The sequence below is a fragment of the Convolutriloba macropyga genome, chromosome 11 (assembly GCF_964194025.1).
Source record: "Convolutriloba macropyga chromosome 11, txConMacr16.3, whole genome shotgun sequence".
Taxonomy (NCBI): domain Eukaryota; kingdom Metazoa; phylum Xenacoelomorpha; order Acoela; family Convolutidae; genus Convolutriloba; species Convolutriloba macropyga.
The window spans coordinates 59,351,561-59,372,809 of NC_134478.1; the positions used below are offsets into that span (position 1 = coordinate 59,351,561).

General features: G+C 36.8%; 1 protein-coding gene across 4 annotated transcripts in view; it reads left to right on the forward strand.

The window, feature by feature from the left end:
* Positions 1 to 21,249, forward strand: part of LOC142349570 (potassium channel subfamily K member 1-like) — a 61,737-nt gene that overhangs the window by 30,790 nt on the left and 9,698 nt on the right. For 3 of the 4 annotated variants that reach the window (XM_075401216.1, XM_075401215.1, XM_075401214.1), the window contains 6 exons: positions 6,765 to 6,891; positions 7,377 to 7,547; positions 12,115 to 12,312; positions 12,864 to 12,988; positions 13,458 to 13,496; positions 13,897 to 14,093. In XM_075401216.1, the coding sequence (XP_075257331.1) occupies positions 6,765 to 6,891; positions 7,377 to 7,547; positions 12,115 to 12,312; positions 12,864 to 12,988; positions 13,458 to 13,496; positions 13,897 to 14,093 (857 nt within the window). The remainder of the gene's footprint in view (positions 1 to 6,764; positions 6,892 to 7,376; positions 7,548 to 12,114; positions 12,313 to 12,863; positions 12,989 to 13,457; positions 13,497 to 13,896; positions 14,094 to 21,249) is intronic. The other variant, XM_075401217.1, reaches the window with a different exon arrangement.

Genomic DNA, 21,249 nt, shown 5'->3' on the forward strand with positions numbered 1-21,249 from the left:
ATTGAAAACTTCTTGACTTTGCCCTCTAAACAAACGGAATCGTTTCAGTACCCTTTTATATGCGGGGATTAGATTATAGCTTACCAAACTAAAGGTTAAAATGGGAAGGTGTCAAAATCACATTAATTAAATAAATCTTCTGAACGTTAAAAGGACGGGTTTTCTGGATTTGAGTTTCAGTTTCAAATCACGTCATCATAATGCAATATCGAAGACAACGGCCCTCATGTAAAAGTGAAGTTATCTTTAAAGCGAGCAAGAATTCGGGTGAGTGTTTTCATGTAAAAAGGAGTTCCATATTAACCCTAATGTCCATTTATTTCACATTGCCCCCTCTATCTATCTGAGCTCAAATTTTACAGGAAGTGCGCTTTTCAGCTAGTGAAATATTCCCTCAAAACTGGAGCTGTAAGTCTTCAAGTGTGTTCTGGCAGACGTCTATTACTTGTCGACTCTCTCTATGGAATCTGTTTTGAAAAAGCTCCACTGATTGTGCAAGAATAGATCGCAGCTTTCTCTCATTTGTGAATGTAAAAATAATGAGCAATTTTAGAGAAGTTCAAAACACTGAATTGCAAGCTTTGTTTTTTTTAAAAAAAAATGCATTGTGATTTTTAATTGCTCTCAAACGAAGTTTGTAGCAATTATATTAATCCTGTGGTGACCGATTTTTCGTCGGACCCGTTTGACTTTTTGTCCTTAAAAACGGGGTAAACAGGTAGCGCTCGGAGGGCATTAAGTGCTCTTAGAGCCCTAAGCCGTACTGTACTCTAAGAATTCGACTCACCAAAACTGTTTTGAGGAGACAATTTTATGGTGTGAAGGGTGGTTCTCCCCTCGCTTGAACTCCCCTCCCCCCGCCCAACGCCCCCCCCCCCCCACACACACACACACAGGTCACCACCCGCTTCCTAATGCTAGCATCCATAAACCTAGCTCGCTACTACCGAAGCAAACCGCTCGCCTGTCGTTTGAGAGAAATTCGTCCGACGTTAGTTGGTTATATTTGATAACCGCCGTCAGCCTCTCAAACGGCTATTATTTAGACGCTCTCCTTTTTTCCAATTCAATGAATTTGAATTGTATTGGGGCTTTGTCTTTTTCATAGCTGCGAAGCTGTAAGCTGAGCGTAGCTATATTGCGGTGCTCTTGGTTTTTTGTTTCGTCGTCTGACGCTCTTTTTCCGTTTTACATTTGTTCACACAGCGAAAAGGTCAAATTTTCCTCTCACTAACGGCATTTGCGCGCGTGACGTCATTTCTTACTCGCTTTAGCCAAAGTTTTTAGGTTATTTGCGTGATTAGATTTTGATCATACGTGACTTACCTCACTCAATAAAATGACTTTTGCACTTTAAAACTTAAGTTTAATTTGAATTAGTTGGAGGTCAAATGAACCCATACGTGCAGTAAAGGTCCCTAATAAAAGGCTTTTGCGGAATGAATTTTAACAAGCTTTATTAATTTTTTCGCGGAATGTTTTTTAGCCTAGTTTTTTGAGCGGCGTCGATTTTTTTTTTCAATTTAGATCTGTATCTGTTTCTATCTCTATTATATGGCACGCAGGTCTATTCTTTCGCAGCTGTTCTGGCAATCTGCCGGCTATGTTTTTTAAGATCTGTTCACATATTTTCATGATTTTTGAAGTCAAATTGGAGTAGTGGTTTTGGTCACCCCAAAACAGGGAATGGAGCGAAAAAGCGAGTGGTTTTGCGGCGGGAATTTCTTTTACTCTAATTTTAAAGTAGAGTGAGAAAACGGTGTTTGAACAAAAGTTCGGTATCTCGCTAGTGGTCTTTTGTTCACACGCGGCAAATTCACTCTAATTTTTACTGTTTTTCGGTTCTTTTGGATCGGATTTTTTTTAAATGGCTTTCCCAATTCACTCATAGTCCGTTCTAGGTCTAGTTTTCTGTTTTGTCAATGAAAATTCATGAATTGCACGTCAGGACTTGTTCTGCTATGTTTTTTCATTGAGGACCTAAATTTTTTTTACTTGTTTCTAGAAAACAAAGACTACGAAGATACTTTATTTGAGTACATGTTTCCATTCTTTACGTCAAATCGGCATATGAAATTTTACGACCCAATTTCTCAACCAAAATTAAGATCTCAAATGCAAAAATTTCTATCCTTCAAATGTTTTTTCAAAGTAAAGTCTGATTTTGACATCGATAAAGCCCGGTCATTGTCTTTTTGAATTAGGTTATCAAAGTTCATTAGAGCGGTTGCTAGTTGATATTAGTATTAAGCTTAATACCCTTCAGTTCAGAAGCTGAAGTAAGTATACGTTTAGAATCTAACTGAAACTGAACTTTGAATTAGAACAATTTTTGAAACTTAGGAAAAAATGTTGTCAATTTCTATCTTTTTTTTCTGTTTCAATCCCGATGTGTGTCTAGCGCGTCAACGGCGGCTATTTTCCGGCAATCTGTGATTGTTTGAAGTATTAAGACTATTAGCTATCTTTGTCGAGTTAGGAATCTGTTGTCTGAGTGTGAATATCACAGTTTGGCCACCCAGCCAGTCTAATTCAGTTCTAATCCAGCAAATATCATTAGAAACTTATATAATCAGTTCTGAATCCTTATATGTAAAGCAATAAAGCTAGTCATTGTCCGGAAAAAACAACTGTTGGGAAGTATAATTTTAAAAAACCGGAGTTCAAAAATTTATACGAAAATCCCCACATGATTAAAAAGCATAAAAAGACATGCAGTTCGACGTCAAGACACTTGTGAAGCCGAAACAGAAATACTACAATGCGAAAACAGAGTTTTAATTGAGCTGATAAATACAATTATAAACAATGTTGGATAGTAGTGTACAGGGACAATGTTTTGCTCTGAAAAGTAGACTAGCTGGTGTTTATTTTGACGTGAACATAGAGTGAACAAGTTAAAAGTAGTCTCAGAACGCTATGAGATTTACACTGGTTTGGTACTGAAATAGTCTGGGTACTAAATCCAGGGTAATAAGTTTGTCATGGTTTTCAAAAAAGTTTAATTCTATCGGGGCGCTGTCTTTTAAAGACCTGGTTATATAATTTAGATTTGATTTTTGGAGTTAATTTTATGGTTATCGCCAAAGAAGAAGCTGCTCCAATTGGTGAATAATTTCGAAAAAATTTTTTACACTTAGCACTTTCACACTAAGCAGAGAAAAGAAAGCTTCCTTGGCCATTTTTTGTCTTTTATAGCGGTCTTTTTGTGAGCTTGTGGAAATAGTAGTTCTATTTTCGGTTGGCTTAAAGTTAGCAAACGACCTCTGGGTCCTGTTGATCTTTTTTAATAGCCGCACAGCGATAGCTGGGGCTATTATTGGCCTTCTCTTGGTTTTTTTTACAATTCAAAGAATTTGAATTGTATTGGGGCGCTGTCTTTTTTTTTAAGATCTGTTCAAACATTTTCATGATTTTTGAAGTCAAATTGGAGTAGTGATTTTGGTCACGCCGAAACAGGAAATGAAGCGAAAAAGCTAGTGGTTTTGCGGCGTGAATTTTTTTGCTCTAATTTTAAAGTAGAGTGAGAAAACGGTGTTTGAACAAAAATTCGGTTTCTCGGTAGTGGTTTTTTGTTCACATGCGGCAATTTCACTCTGATTTTTACTGTTTTTTCGATTTTTTGGATCGGATTTTTTTTCTAAATGGTTTTCCCAATCTATTCACAGCTCATTCTAGACCTAGTTTTTTGTTTGAATTAATTTTTCATTTCTCGCTGGTGATTTTTTGGTTCACATGCGGCATTTTGACATTGATTGTCTGTTTTTTCTTATTTTTTTATCTGATTTTTTCTAAAATGGTTTTCGCATTTCTCTCATAGTTCATTCTAGGTCTAGTTTTTCTGTTTAGTCAATGAAAATTCTTCGAATTGTACGTCAGGACTTGTCCTGCTATGTTTTTTATTTCGTACAAAAGTGTTACGTAAATTTGCAATAATTCCATCAATATATGACGCCTGATTAACCAATCCTCCTAACTCTTTTAATGCCGAAGTTTTTGTGTGCAATTTGTAAGAGTTGATAAGTAAGCCTGGAGAAAACCATTTGAAGCACGTTGGTATATCGTTTTTTCTATTTGAGAGCTATCACTCAGATGTGTGATTATGCTCTTTTTGCTCCGTTAGTTTGAGGCATATACAACTAGGAAATGGCTGGTGTTAAACGCATTGTAGACAGAATCAGTTTTCTTTGGTTTCTTACTGGGAAAACTGGTTTTATTTTGTCATTCTAAATCTTAGTGGTTGTCTATTTTGAGCTCCTTAGTGACCTTATGTCCTCTCTCAGGCTGGATTAAAGAAAAATTGAACCGGCGCTAGTTGGTTATGTTTTACTCTTCTTTTTTTAATGCAATTTTTGGCTTCACTGGTTTTTCATCCGACCGTTTCGCTTTTAATGTAATTTTTCAAGACTGACTCGCGTGATCTCCTCATTCATAATTTAAGCCGATAACTTGATTTGTGACATTTTTTTACTAATTGTCAAAAGAAAAGTGTGCGAAATTGGTTTCTGCATTCTAAATATTTGTGATTGTGTAAAATATGTTTATTATGATTTTAAGCCTGGTAGTGAATTTATATCCCGTCTCGGGCGGAATTACAGAAAAATTAACCCCGGACCTATTGTTTGAGAACAATTCGTTTTCGGCCAGCCTTAGTCGGTTATGTTTTATTCTTGTTCGTTTTTTGTTATTTGACCGATTTAACTCATTTTCCGCATAATTGGTATAAACAGGTACGGCTGAATTAAGTGTAATTTTAGAATCTAACCGAATATGCAGAATTTACACACCACATAAGAACACTTTTACACTTCTGTCAATTTCTATCTCTTTTTTTCTGTTTCAATTCCAATGGGCGTCAAGCGGGTCAACGGCGGCTATTTTCCGGCTATGTTTTGGGTACTGTTTGTCTTTGTTAGCTATTTTTCGCTTGTTCGATTTTTGGTCTGACGCTTTTTGTTTGCTCTCAAACTAAGTTAAGCAATTATAATAAACCTGTTGGTGTTTTTAGTGCGATTTTTCGTACTAACAACTTTTCTGTTTATTTGAATTTTTGTCCTCAAAAACGGGGTAAACTAGTAAAGCACAAAGGCATTCGGTCTCTCAGTGCTCTTAGAGCTGTACTCCCCCATTTTATTGCTCCCATACTCACCCACAAAGTGATGTTGGTTTCTTCGAACTTAAGCTACCACTATCTAAGCCAACTTTTTGCAAGTTTAAAAGCAATCAGCCTGATGTTATTGTTAATAGCCGCCCTCATCTTCTCAGCCGGCTATTATTGCGCTCGTATTTTTTTTACAATTCAAAGAATTTGAATTGTATTGGGGCGCTGTCTTTTTTTTTAAGATCTGTTCACACATTTTCATGATTTTTGAAGTCAAATTGGAGTAGTGATTTTGGTCACGCCGAAACAGGAAATGGAGCGAAAAAGCGAGTGGTTTTGCGGCGTGAAATTTTTTCGCTCTAATTTTAAAGTAGAGTGAGACAACGGTGGTTGAACAAAAATTCGGTTTCTCGGTAGTGGTTTTTTGTTCACATGCGGCAATTTCACTCTGATTTTTACTGTTTTTTCGATTTTTTGGATCGGATTTTTTTCTAAAGGGTTTTCCCAATCTATTCACAGCTCATTCTAGAGCTAGTTTTTTGTTTGAATTAATTTTTCATTTCTCGCTAGTGATTTTTTTGGTTCACATGCGGCATTTTGACATTGATTGTCTGTTTTTTCTTATTTTTTTATCTGATTTTTTCTAAAATGGTTTTCGCATTTCTCTCATAGTTCATTCTAGGTCTAGTTTTTCTGTTTAGTCAATGAAAGTTCTTCGAATTGTACGTCAGGACTTGTCCTATGTTTTTTTATTTCGTCGTCATGATTTTTGTTACGACCATATGACGTCACAATCACTTCAAATCTGCTTTTTGTTCATTCATTCATGCAATTTCAATTGAATTACGTGCGTGACGTCATTTTTCACTCCTAGTGGAGCGAGTTTTTTCGTTCATTCGCGTGATTAAATTTTTGGTCACACTTGACTTACCTCACTCTCAAAAATGACTTCCTCACTTTGAAATTGACTTTAATTTACTTTAATTCAAAGAGATGAGGTCAAATGGGTGTGTGTCACTCTAAATGAAGGTTATTTGAGAGCAGCTAATAGAGGCAGCAAAAACTAATACAGATTTTTAATCAAAATATAACATATCAGGCTTCAATGAAAAGACGAATTTTTTTGGTCTGTCTTACTGTTTTTTTTGAGACTGCAGATCTATGAAGCTATTGCGGCTATTTTCTGGCAATCTGCCAGTTATGTTAGTAATGTTTTGCTTGATCCTTTTTCCTTTGACAGATTTGACTTATCGAACCAGAAATCCATAATTGTGACTTGAGCGATATAAATACTCTAATTCAGCATTTTAAGCAGCTCAATTCAAATGGCTGCATTTTCTACTAATATTTATATGAAAAATGCGCCCCACTTCGTATAAACTTTAATGACGTCATTCTAAGCTGATTGAGCCCCCTGCCTGTTATCTTAAGGCGATTCATCCGCCGTTGTTCACTTTTGTAATGAAGATTGAGTGCGTTTCAACTACTATTCCTGGGTAAATTCAAGTATAATTCGGAGCAGCTTGCAAGAAGCGGGGTTATGGTGCAGTTGTTGCGCGATCACAATTGAAATCGCAGAATAGTAATGCAACAACAACCACAACCCATACCCTGACTGGGTTTTTAATGTTTGTATATATATATATATGTGTGGGTGTTGTAGATGAACGACGTGTTACACTCTCTGGACGTGCATGAGTTTGCAGCTGACCCTCACAGTGACTATGTGAATCCTCACTGGGGGTACACGGGTGCATTCCACTTCTGTGTCACAACCATCACTACTATTGGTAATAATTGATATTCTGTTTGTTTACTACTCTAGTTCACAACTTAAACTTCTTCAGCTGTTTTTGGGAAGGGGGTAAAGCAGGGTTCAATAGACTGTATCCCCCGCCAGTCGTTCAACAGTAATTAGTCAGACATAGTGACTGTCAGACATCAACTGACTATCAAGGTCGACTGTTGGAGTGATATACCTTCAGAGCCCTCTCACTGTCTCAAAGTTTTGTTAACTGGAGCAGCGCAGATTTAAAAAAGTACTTGATTTAAATTCGGAATAGTAGACAATTATTTACAGCAGGTTACATGGGCAACGGAAAATAGGCAAAAAACAGGTTTAAACTGAGGAGAAAAATTGATCGTGCACACGAGATATTTCTCTTTAGGTGACCAAATTAATTTTTGGTTTAATAACAACGAGGACACCTGACTAATTAGTTTTTTTTCAATACATATTAATTGGCGATGATGTCCAAAATGTTTAAATATTTAGGCTATGGAAACTTCGTGCCTTTATCGGACAGTGGGAAAGTGCTGACAGTGTTGTACTGTATTCTGGGAATTCCTCTCTTCTTTTTCGTCTGTAGCCAATTTTGCAAACTGTTCAGCTTCATATTCTACTCACTCAGGTGCAAGTTCCACGTCGACACATCAATACCCAAAAGTTAGTCCACCGGTAGTTAGTTTCTTTTTATTCTAAAAAAGCGTGTTGTTCGGGCCCAATTTTTAGTTGCTGGGGATTACATATGTTTCACCGTAGAATGTTCAATAAGAGCTCAGGTCGGATCTATTCTGTTTTCGTCCCCCCCCCCCCCTGGGAGGGGAGGGGGGCGTAAAAATTTGATTTTTACAACTGTTTCCATCCAGAGATTAGGCTTTTAGGTTATTGCCTGTGCAGCTTTTCTATAAGTTGTTGCTTCAAAGAATGTTGGTGCAAACATTGTCCGCTGTCGAAATCTTACATTCCATTTGTTTTTGCTAAATTAGGTTTATACTCTAAACAAATGGTTAGTTCTATTCCAGATATACTCCAATTCGACCCCAAAGACATTTTGAAAGAAAAAATTGGGCAGGTTATTGGTTTGGTAAATTTTGGAAAGTTTGGACCCTCTGCCAATCCACCCAGTGAGGTCAACATCCGTATTAAGCTCATATTAACTGCTGCCTGATGTCCGTCCGATGTTATCTGGTTGTTAAAAGCTGCGATTAAGTGGCCTTCCAATGAGTTTTAAAAGACTTTGGAAGAGTAGTTTTGGTGGAGCTTTTTTTGATCGCTAATATTTTGCTGGAGTGTATTTGAAACGGAGTGAAGCCCGTGAAAAAGTATTTAGGTCAAATCGTTGAAGAGATGAAAAAAGAGTGGTTTTCAATTCATGCTGCATTTCTGAGAGAGAGAGAGAGAGATAGAGAGTGTTAAAAGCTGGTGTGAAAAAAAATTTGGCAGAGAGCAATTTTCATCAACTTTTTCATCAAGATGTTTTCTCAGTTATAGTAAACAGAAAATGTTCGTTTGCAATTTTTCTCGAGTAAATGAAGCACTTTTAGACTTATAGATGCAGTTTTGGGCTATTTTTGTCATTTTGCGGATTTAGACACTTTGTTAGCACATTTTGTCTCCGCGTTTTTATATTAGGAAAATTTTGTAGTTGAATTCAGTTTTTCTAGTTTTGTTGGTAAACTTTATAGTTGGTTAATAATAATTTTGATTTTTTTTGTTGGTAAAGACATCTAATTGTCATGTTTGGTCAAATTAAAGGTAAAATTACATTAACTGAAATAATTCTGTGATTATAGGGCGCTTGTTTTTTGCCTTTTCATTTGGTGCTCAATGTGCGTCTGTTGAGTCTTTGCTGAGACAAGGAAAGGCCAAAAACGGTGTTAAAGCAGCTTCTCAGAGAACAATTGTTCTGAAATTGGGACGTATCATTTTGTAGAATTTTTGTCAAATTTGTTATTAATAGCCGCCTCAGTTTCTTAGCCGGCTTTTATAGCGCTCCTATTTTTACAATTCAAAGAATTTGAATTGTATTGGGACGCTGTCTTTTTTACGACTCGAAGAGGAGTATTGGAAAAGTCCTTTTTTTAATCAATTTTATTGGAGCGGCATTTAAAAGCAGTTTTTTATGCAATTTTTCTTGTTTATGAGGTTTGATTATGATACTGTATTGGATTTGGGCTCGTTCTGATAGGAATTGAAGGTTTCAAGTAGTTAATTTGAGTTTTATGCAAATTTGGAGGTTTTTGATCAGTTTTGCTGATTTTTCGACGAAATTTAATGTATTTTGGCCTTTTGTTTTGGTTTAGTGCTTTAAGTGCAATTTGCATAGAAGCTCGTTACTCAGGGAATATGAGGGATACAAATTAATTACATTATTGTTGGTATAAAACATTTTTTTTGAAGAAAAATGACAGAAAAATTGAGAATTTTTTAACCACTTATTTCAATTTTTTTGCTTTTTTTCGTTTTTTCATTCGTGAAAAATTTTGTTAGCTTGTTATGACTTGTCCATTATTTCGCGAGCATTTCATTGCTCTATTTGCTCAAAGTAACTTTATTTCGCTTTATTTTTCTTGTAAAATTTAAAAAACACCTTTTTCTCGTTTTTGTTCAATTTGGTTTTAAATGTCGTTTCTATTCTTCCCCAACCTTTGATGGCATTTGGGGAGTTCTGTAGTGAAAGTCAGTTGTTTTAGTTCTTTTGGATGTCTCTCATTTTGATTGATATTAGTTTCGAGTTGTTTTTGTTAAAGAAAATCGAGTAAATCAGAGCAAATTTTGGCCACTTTTTGTCTTTTTTTTCTATATTTTTTGCCTATTTCTACCAATTTAATGTTTTTTGTTGGTAACTTTTTCTCCATAAGGAGCATTTTTGTAGGTTTCGATACAATGAATTTGCTTTTGAAGGCTTAGAAGGGCAGTTTTCATTTAAACAAATTATACAAAACTCTAATTCGTTAAAGAGTTTTTCTTAGTCTTTTTCTTTAGTTTGTTGTTTAACGTTTCTGCAAGTACTAGGTGATCGATTGATCTAGCCAAATATATAACTAATTGATTCCTGTGAGTTACGGACGGGAAGCTACATGTTATCTTTTTGTAGAGAATTTTGTTTGGATTTTTAGAGAGTATTTGATTTTGTCCTTTGTCAAGTTTCCAATTCTCCAGACTTTTCTTTGTGAATTGGTTACACTGTCTGTCGATTGGTAATATGCTGTTGATGCATTTGATTAGTGAGAATAGTCAGATTTCTACTTCGAGCCGTTTCCGGAATTCTTCCGGCTATGTTTTTTTTTAAGATCTGTTCACACATTTTCATGATTTTTGTCACGCCTAAACAGGAAGTAGAGCGAAAAAGCGAGTGGTTTTGCGGCGTGAAATTTTTTCGCTTTAAATTTAAAGTGGAGTGAGAAAACTGTGTTTGATCGAAAATTCGCTTTCTCGCTAGTGGTTTTTTGTTCACATGCGGCAATTTCACTTTAATTTTTACTGTTTCTTCAATTTTTTGATAAGATTTTTTTCTAAACGGTTTTCCCAATCCATTCATAGTCTTTTCTAGGTCTAATTTTCTGTTAAGTCAATAAAAATTCTTTGAATTGTACGTCAGAACTTGTCCTGCTATGTTTTTTACTTCGTCGAATAAAAATTTTTTGCTTTACCTTAGTTCAGCTTGTTTAACATTTTTGCGTGATTTTATTTTGACTTCTCTAGGCTAGTTTCACTCTTCTTTCATTTTTTAAAAAGTGTTTTTAGGCAGCAGTTGCTCAGCAAAGCAATTCAAAATGAACACAGTCAAAATAAAAAAAAACGAAATCAGAAATAGAAACGGGATAAACCCATAAAGCCCAGTTGTAGATGCCCGTTACTCGAACTTCGTTCTTATAAGTCTTAGGTAGCATCTCTAATACCTGTTGGTATCGATAATAGCCTCTGTATTGTCTCACTATGAAACAGGAATCTGTTCAACAATGGAAAAACATCAAAATAATTTGCACTTTAAAACTGTTTTTCTACAAAAAATCATTTTTTCCATTTTGTTCTACTTTCAATCCCAATCGTGGTTATGGAATCAACGGCGGCTATTCCGGCAATCTGCCAGGTATGTTTATAGTTAGAATTTTTCGTTCTTATTTTATCCTTTCCCCGGTTTTCGCTATACATAACATGTGTTGTTTTATCTTTTGGTGGTCGTTTAATCAGCAAAAGTTAACTATGACTCGTTCTTTTGCGAGTAGTTGGCTGGAGCTTAAGTGAATTCCTGCCTCGAATCGATTCCGGCGTCTTCCCGCTTTGTTCTGCGTTTTGTTCATTCATTCATGTAACTTCTACTGAATTGCGTGCATGATGTCATTTTCACTCGTAATGCAGAGGGTTTAACTGCTCTTGAACGATGTCTCAAGCAATTATTGTGAACGTGTTGGTCTTTCTTATGTAACATTTTTGCTGTTTTTGACTGTTTTGACTTCTTGAGTGACTTTTACGCACTTTAATTATTTGTTTTGCGTGATTTAAATTTCGCTCTCATTTACAAGTGTCAGCAGCTGAACGTAAGTAGTGGTTCACTACTAAAATTCAAATGAAAAGTGCGCCGAAATTGGAGTTTTTCACTTTAAAATTTGTTAGTGCTTACAGTGGTATCTAATGACGTCCTTAGTCGTTCGAGAGCAATTCTTCCGACGATAGTTGGTTATGTTTTTTGTTCATTCGCGTGAACTTCAATTAATGGAGTTGAGGTCAACTGAGGATATCTTTAATTGAAGGTTATTTGAGGGCAGCTAATGGAAGCATTACGTAAGTTATATAACTTCGAAATCAAAATATGAAATCTGAGCAATTAGAAAAATAAATTTCTTCTTAGGTTGTATTTTTTTCATTATCTTTTCGAGACTGCAGGTCTACGAAGCTATCGCACTTACTTTTTAGCTATCTGTCAACTGTGTTTTTCTCTTATCTGAATCAATGTTTTTTCTTGTTTTCAGGCCTAATTAAGGAAAGGAAAACTTTTTTTAATTTGTCATACTTCAGTCCCAAATGATTTTGGTACATCTTTCCATCTCTGTTGGTGAACTCAAATTTTGCTATTGGGACGTTTTTCTTTTAGTAGATTCTGCAAGATCGTAAATTTTATGACAGCATTTTGGTAATGAATCCGTCTAGATTTGATCAGAGTGAGACATTAAATAAGAAATCGATTGCCTTGAATGATCTTCAGATGTGATTTAACTCTTGTTATCAGAAGTGGCCTACTACCTGTTCTGTATCCTGAGTATCCAGACTATTCTCTTCATCGCTCCAGTGATGGTGCTCACTCTTCAGGAGGACTTGGATGTCCTCTCTGCCATCTACTTCCTAGTCATTACTCTCACCACTGTCGGATACGGGGACCTCAACCCATTGGATCCCGTCACCAATGCTAAAGGAACCGGACATCAAGGTAAATGCGCATCTATTTGGTCACACCACGCTTTGTTGAAGAAACCTTTGAGACCCCCCCCCAAGCTTAGTGGCTAGCTTATAACGTATGTCCCCCCATCATGGTTAGCATACCATGATGGGAAAGACCCGAAACTTTATTCCACAAGGTGGCAAATTTGAATCCTTTTTTTCGAGAAAGCTCACGACGAAGGTGCAGTATAGGCAGAACATTCAGAGTTTAATTTGTACCTTTTTTTAGCTTACCGAGAACGGTCTAAGCACAATTAAATCAAGGAACTGAAACAATTATTTGATGCTCTAGATGATTCTTCAATATGGCGTATGGCTATAACTCTCATCAAATTTGACTATAACAGCGCCAATGTCCAACGTCTAACCTCAACATCCATCGCAGATTGTTTCTGGATTTCAAATTTTTGGTATATGAGTGTTTTACTTTGGAATTCGCACAGCCTAAGAGCTGCATACTTAACAAAAAAGTGTTTCTGTTGCCATGATTTTGATAGTGTGATTGGATGCGAGGGTAAGATAGTGTTCCTGTTTTGTTAGTGTTGCTGAATATCGCCACCTGGTGCTACATGATAATTGGTCTGTCGCTCTTTGGCAACCTGATCCGGTTCATCCAGTACAGAATAGAGAGACTGGCCGGCTGCTGTTGCAACAGAGTCGACACTGTAAGTAGTACTCTCTCCACTTTTCACCATACTTATTTGAGTGATGTATTATGAAGAATCAAATGGATTTCATCAGCTAAAAATGCCAATTTGTTGAGTTAAAAGGAAGGGTGTCTGTGATGTTATTTTTCCTTCGCACGATTGCGTTAGCTGAGCGAAATTGATGCGGCGCAAAAATCACGGTCAAAGACTTATTCTGGCCCTGAAGATCCTTGTGTGTATTATTGGGGCCAAATTCGTTTCGTTTAAAAAACTTTAAAAACTGTCAATGTGTAACAGCAAAAGCTGTATGTCGAGATAGATTTCTTTGTGACAGTATAATCAGTTTTAATTTCAGTTTATGTGATAAGTCTCAATGAAAAATTAGTATTCATGCAATCAGGCTATAAACAACTATCGACAAATATTGAGGGGACAAACAGCTGTATTTTAGTTATAAACTATGAGATCAGTTACTATGACGTTGCAGATTAAACGTCGAGAAATGTCAACTGAATCCTGTGAATCCGTAAGTCACTAGTCTTGTCATTGCACTGTGGTTAGAAATTGTAGTTTATTCTCACCTTCTGATCTTTGTTCTCTTACGAATGTGTTTCTTTTTCTTGTGAACGACTATCATTTTTACATAATCCAATCATCTGTCGCTTGAAAGCTCCGTTCTATTTTGGATGTCTAAGCAGAACTATTATTCCAGGAATCGTTTGGTATTTCTCAAGTCGTTTAAGCTGGATTCCTTATTCGCGTCCGGGAGGGCGAGGGTACAGAGACTCAACTATTCTGATATTTTTGCACCCATAAAAATTCTAGGCTACACCCCTTCTGAAATAGATTACGCCGCCTCTCGTTTGAGAGCAATTTGTCCAAAGTTAGTCGGTTTATGATTAGTTTTTAAATTAGTTTTTTTTCAGATGAAATTCCTGTGCCTCAAGTGCCTTCCTCCCTGCAATAGTAGACGTCGAACTAGCAGTAGTAGACGCAATGACGATAATCAGTCGCCTCCAGTAATAGAAGAGGATTTGACAACTGGAGGGGGATCTCCGGACCAGCAGCCGATTCCACTCACGTCCAATCTTGCCCGATCTCAACACTCGCCAAATAGTCTAAGGTCAGTTTATAATGTCTTTGCACGATAGCTTTGCACTGAATGGCTAATCGTTTTTTATAGCTGCGAAGCTGTAAGCTGAGCGTAGCTATATTGCGGTGCTCTTGGTTTTTTTTTGTTTCGTCGTCTGACGCTTTATTTTCGTTTTACATTTGTTCTAGAACATTCTGTCTCGTCACTGCTTAAATGGCTTTTTCGCGCTTGATTTCACGCTTTCTGCGTGACCTAAATTGCGGTTATTCAGAAACAGAATCTGTTCCTAAAACAAATTTGATTGTAAGAAAACAGATTGTATGGTCCGACAGCCGAGTGGTTAAGGCGACTGGCTGTTAATCCGGAGATCGCCGGTTCGAGACGCGACAGGGAAACTATTTTTTGCACCCAAAAACAACCTCCTTTGAAATAAACTTGTAAGTTTTATAGGCGGCGGCGATAACTATTATCAACTCACTTCTGTATCTTTTTCCATCTGTATTTTACGGCACGCAAGTCTATTTCGCAGCTATTCCGGCAATCTGCCGGCTATGTTATTTTCTCTTAACTTTGAACTCTTTTTTTGAACTTTTTTTGTTGATCATAAATTGCAACAAAATCTTAGTTCAAAATCAACTGACAATTAACTTGGTTAACATGATATTCTCATCAACACAGCAGATTAGCAGTTCATTTAATCAAATATCAGCGTTTCTTTTCTTCAAAACAAGAAATAGGCCTCTTGCAATATGCTTTTGTTCTCCCCACTTAGATCAGGTAAGAACAAAAACTTGTGATCTTTCTTCTTAGCTAGAGGTCTTTCTTCTGCATTAACTTAGCTTCTGCATTAACTTAGCTAGAGGTCTTTATTCTGGATACATAATGTAGTTTTTCGGGTTGATGATTCAAATTGAGCCCATTTGAAGTTAATCGCACCATATTCAATTTGATTTTAGTTTGATGCCCCCACTCATTGGGTGACAAAAACATCAGAGCGCTAATAATTGGCGTTAAGATTTGTTGCCCCTGCTGTTTGATTTGATTCAATTTGATTTTAGTTTGATGCCCCCACTCATTGGGTGACAAAAACATCAGAGCGCTAATAATTGGCGTTAAGATTTGTTGCCCCTGCTGATTGGGTGACTTATAAAACAGATTTTTGAATCCATGCCAGCAGACATTTATTGTACAAGTACGCTGTCCTCTCAAGTATCGTGATAAATATTTGATAACTTTATCCGATTACAACTGGAACGTCAACATAATTCTTTAAGGAATAAAAGCTCCATCTTCATAGCGAAACGATCTCCATTTAGATCTAGTTCCTCTTATGCACAGATTTGAAGCCGTTAAGATTGCAAAATTCAATCTCAGTTTGTCCCAGTTCATGATAATGCTGTAGGGTTTGTCCCACTTAGAAGCGAGTCTGTCCGCCAGTCTTCTAAGAAAAATTTTGCTCTCTCTGGCCATCATGCCGTCAGCACTGAAAATTAACGGAGTAAAAGCGATATGTTTTTCATGGCAAGCCTCGGAGTATTTTCTCCTCTTTTCGTCAGCGCAGCTTTCCAACACATCCTCTGGATTTCTGTGGCTGTAAGATTTAACCTCAGTGTCTGTGACACGAATATCAAACGAGGCAGTTTCTTGCGGGCTCCGGACACCTCTTATGAGAGGATCGGCTCTTAAAGCTTTCTGATTCTCTGAATGTTCACGAATTACTGGTTCTTTTTGAGTGTAAGTCCATGCAAGGCACGATAATTCTCCCATTCTCCCAATAAATCTCTAATTTCATTATGCCTTTGTGTAATCAGGCCTCCTTTTTTGCAGATTAGGGCATGCTGAACATGGAAATCGTCGCCACAACCGTCACATTTCACAGGGAGGTTTTTTAGGGGTAAACCGTATCTTAGCACCATGGAATCATGGAATTCGTTCTTCGACAAAACAAAATTCTCTCTGACACTTTTGCGGTTAACCAACAAGGGTTTCTCATTTTGAATTTCCGCTCCATTCTTTTTCTCTCTGATGAGCATGCTTGTTCAAACAAAGCCTTATATGTATTACTCTGCTGGGACTCATTTTCCAGCTGAAAACTTTGTCTGCTGCTGCGAACGTGAGTTTTGTGTGCGTCGACGTCCAATGCCGTTCCATTCACAATAGAATCCGAAATCAGTGAAGATGTTTTCTTGGACATTTCAAACTGTTCACTTGCTTTTACCACTGGGTCAGGAATACCTAATCCTCCATTCTTAACAGATAAACTGAACAGGCTACGTTGGGGATTACTCACATTATAAATGTTAGTTACGGTTGATATGAACTGGTTTTTTATTGAATCTTCTAGTGGTTTCAAAAATTCATCGGAACCTGGGACAACTCTCATGAGAAAGTTCCATTTGACCTGGACTGATTTAGTGAACACCGAGAAACTCTCATGAGGGCAGAAATTGGCTGCAGCGCTCAAAAATTGAATCTTAGCCTGTCAATTTTGATTTTTCATGATCAAATTTTTTCATGGTAGTTTTATCGCCAATGAAGCCTCCAAGATAACGTTTTCCAGTTACAATTTTCAAACCAGTTTGCTCAAAGCAACTCCACAGCGCTTCATCAACATGGTCTGGATGAACAATAAGGAAGCTTTTTTGGCTCAGGGTAGTATCCATACTTTGGCCCCTCATCAACTACTTGTTGCAGCCACTGTTTTAAGTCATCGAACTTTGCGCAAGCCGCGGCATCATCTGCATAAAAACTTTGTCTATGTTTCGTCCGGTTGTGCATTTTTTGTATTAAAGTCAATAGAGCAACAACATAAAGCAGCATTGAAAGAGGATCGCCTTGAGTTGTCCCTTCTTGCTGCGGATAAAAACGTCAGTATTGCACACCACAAGTTTAGAGCTTTCCTGGTAACTATTGTACAGAGAAGTGGAAGCTCTCGACCAAAGGGTTCTAGAGTTTAGAAGTGCGGAACTTCTGTTTGTAGAATTGAATGCATTTTTTTGCATCAAGCAGCAACAGACCAAAACCATTGGAGGACTTTTTCTCAAACAACTCTCGAAGTCCATGAATCGATCCCTCAATTCCACATGACACTCCACCCGCAAGTTGTTCTGATCCAAACGCATACGCCAAGTCATCACCAGCTAAGTCAGCTACTGCTTTACCGAGTAATCGTCGCAAAGTTTCACCAATGCCGATTGGTCTGACTCCTGGCTGTTTATCTAATGCAATAAGTCGACATGAGAACAAGGCTTTGATTTTACGCCACGAAATGATTTCGTTTGCGATCAAATTACCTAGCTGAGAAACTAAGTCTCTCAATCTGGAGCTTTCGAGGCCAAACCTAATTAACTAGTGGTTGGCGTCTAATCCAGAGGGTCCTGATCTACCGAAAAGTTTCTGGGCTTGTTTTTCAACGGTACTACTTGTTATATTCAGAGGAAGTTCTGATATGTTATGTCCCTTCAAATAATGGTCAATTTTTAAATTCAAGGGCAACTCGAGTTATTTACTCATTTTGTCGTAAAATATCTTGTTGAAAAACCTTTTAATTCTTATTTGTAAGTTATTACAGTGCATAATTTTCATAGTGTGTATCTCAAACATGGTTACTAACAAAATAGCACATAGACTACAAAAGTATGACGTAAATTTAAAATAATTCCATCGATATATAACGATTGATTAACCAATCCTCCTAACTTTTAATGCCGAAGTTATTGTGTGCAATTTGTAAGAGTTGATAAGTAAGCCCGAAGAAAACCATTTGAAGCACGTTGGTGAATTTATCCAAAATACTACCCCGCTGAATTAAAGAGCCCGCGCCTGTCTTTCGTGAGAAGTTCGTGCGACGTTATCTTTTTTGTATTTCTTTGGTATACTCAGATGTGTGATTATGCTCTTTTTGCTCCGTTAGTTTGAGGCATTTACGACAAGGAAATGGCTGGTATTAAACGCATTGTAGACAGAATCAGTTTTCTTTGGTTTCTTTTCGGGAAAACTGGTTTTATTTTGTCATTCTAAATCTTTTTAATGGTTGTCTATAAAAATGTTTTTATCCGACCATTTCGCTTTTAATGTAACTTTTCAAGATTGAATCGCGTGATCCCCTCATTCATAATTTAAGCCGATAACTTGATGTGACATTTTACTACTAATTGTCAAAAGAAAAGTGTGCCAAATTGGTTTCTGCATTCTAAATATTTTTGATTGTGTAAAATATGTTATGATTTTAAGCCCGATAGTGAATTTATATCCCTTATCGGGCTAAATTACAGAAAAATTAACCCCGGAGCTATGGTTTGAGAACAATTCGTTTTCGGCCAGCCTTAGTCGGTTATGTTCTAGTCTTGTTTGTTTTTTGTTATTTGACCGATTTAACTCATCTTCCGCATAATTGGTATAAAGCGGTACGGCTGAATTAAGTGTAATTTTAGAATCTAACCGAATATGCAGAATTTACACACCACATAAGAACACTTTTACACTTGGAAAAATTCTGTCAATTTCTATCTTATTTTTTTCTGTTTCAATTCCAATGGGCGTCAAGCGGGTCAATGGCGGCTATTTTCCGGCTATGTTTTGGGTACTGTTTGTCTTTGTTCGCTATTTTTCGCTTGTTCGATTTTTGGTCTGACGCTTTTTGTTTGCTCTCAAACTAAGTTTAGCAATTATAATAAACCTGTTGGTGTTTTTAGTGCGATTTACCAACTTTTCTGTTTATTTGAATTTTTGTCCTCAAAAACGGGATAAGCTAGTAAAGGCATTCAGTCTCTTCAGTGCGCTTAGAGCTGTACTCCCCCATTTTATTGCTCCCGTACTCACCCACAAAGTGATGTTGATTTCTTTGAACTTAAGCTACCACTATCGAAGCCAACCTTTTGCAAGTTTGCGAGCAATGGCATGATGTTAAGTTTACGTCCAACCGCGACTGCAGAAGTGTCGTTATCTTTTTCGAATTTCCACTCGCTTAACAAAAAGTAATGCAATGGAGATATACGCTGAAAAACTAACAGTCTTGAAATAAATCTCATATTTTTGATCTGGGCGCTTGTGATGGTTGCATTGGCGATTTTATTTTTAAATGCGTATTTTTCAATGTCATTTGTTCTCTAGATAGATGAACTTCAATAACATCGAAAAAATTATTCACTGGAGAAATAAACTTGTCTGACCTTGAGTGCAATTAGCCAATGATCCGTGGTGCTTAAAACCAGGCGTCTGTATGTTAAGGTTTGCTAACTTTTGGCACATGAATTGTGATCAATGAAGAGTATCATCGTTTATGTGAACAAATTCCAAGCTGGTGTTAGTGATCCGGAATCACGCCAACTGTATTGTGACTATAAGCTGTGATCACACACTTCTCCAAATTTTGATTGATTTTTTATTATCAGACCTGAAAGAACTTTTGATCTCTATGAAAATAGAAAGAAAAGAGGCCAGTCATGTTTCCTCATCTTGTTTCTTCGTCATTAAATTGTCTCAATGATACGTTTTAGTAATTTTCTCAAAGCTTGGTGCTCATAATTTTGAGTGGATTTTTCAAAGGTTTGATTGGTCTTTTCGTCAGTATTTTGGCTCATTTGAAATCTTTACTCTGCCAATAATTGCAAACTAGAGGGCTTGTACTTTTCCCCATGATATCGGATACTGAGAATGGTTAACAACTACGGTATCTCTGTTTGGTAAGTTTTATCATGGCCAATTTACATTAATTGCAGGAAGCTTGTCAAAAAGTAAGGCGTATATGAATTGATTCATCAGATTATCAGTTGCTCTGAAACCAAGTATAAAAATGGTTATTATCTGGGTATTTGCTGTCTTTCAATCTTTTTCCCAAAATTTTAAGCTCCACTTTTTCCTCAAGCTAATTAGTCTCGATCAATTTGGAAATCAACTGAACTTAATCTAGCCCTTGCTGTCTCCTTCCCCCTTCAAATTAATCCATAGCCATCAAAATAATTTGTCAATTGCTCTCAAACAATGTTTGTCGGGACGATTTGACGCCTTTTTGAGTGATTTTATGAGTCTTGATTGTGAGCGACGAAAATAAATTGCTCTTAATCGGATTTTTTATCAACTGAATTATTTTGAGGGCACCGAATGCAGCTTAATTAATTACTCTCAAACTAAGTTTGAAGCAATTATTGTAAACGTGTTGAACATTATTTCGATTTCATTTCTCGAGTGTTTTTCACGCATGACTACTTGATTTTTTCTATTTCGAGTGATTTCAATTGCGTGCATTCAGATTCTAATTCTGTTGCTAAAATTAAAGCAATTGAGAGATGACCGTGCACAGCCGGTGTATCTTAGGAGTGTCTGTAAAGGACTATCATCTGAGATGAGAAATTAAGTCAATTTAGTAAAGCATTCCGATTTTGTTAGCGCAAAACCCTAATAGCCGAGTTTTTATTGCTTCAGTCTATTACGCCGGAGGTCGTTGTTTGGATCCCTGCTTGGTCGGAATTTTTTTTGCACCCATGAAAAATATCTAGGCTACAGTCCCCTGAATTAAATCGCCCGGCTGTCCTTCGAGACCAATTTGTCCGACGTCAGTAGGATTATGTTAATCCTTTTAAACCAGTAAAGTTCTTGATGATATCTTCATTATTTGGCCTTTTCTATTCATATCACTAGATTTATTTGAGCATCAGGTTGATGAGTCTGGAAGATAAAGCCTTTGGTGGCTTTGAAAGCATTTTGTTCGACGTTGGTTGATTGTTTGCTCGGTGTTTGTTAATGCTTTGTCGAATCGATCGAATTTAAGTGCTCTGGAACGAAATTTGAAGCAATTAGGTAGTCTTATTTAGTATTTTTAATGCAATTTTTTTTAGTTCACTAATAAATAGCCACCGTTATCCTCTCTACGGCTATTATTGAGGCGCGCTTTTTTTAAAATTCGCTTTACTTTTTGATCACGTCTTTTGTTTTACATAAGTCACAATTTTCACGTTTGACTCGTGACTTACCTCTGAACTGAATATATTTTAAATTCTTTCACGCATTAAATTACGCAATGTAGTCAGTACGGTCAATGTCAAAAGAGCAAAATCGAAAGAACGTGATAAACCGATAAAGCCCGGTCATTAAGTCAGCTGGCGTTAGTATTATGCTTAGTAGTCTTCAGTTTAGAAGATGAATTAAGTATAGTTTTAGAATCTAGCTTAATGCGCACGCCAAATTA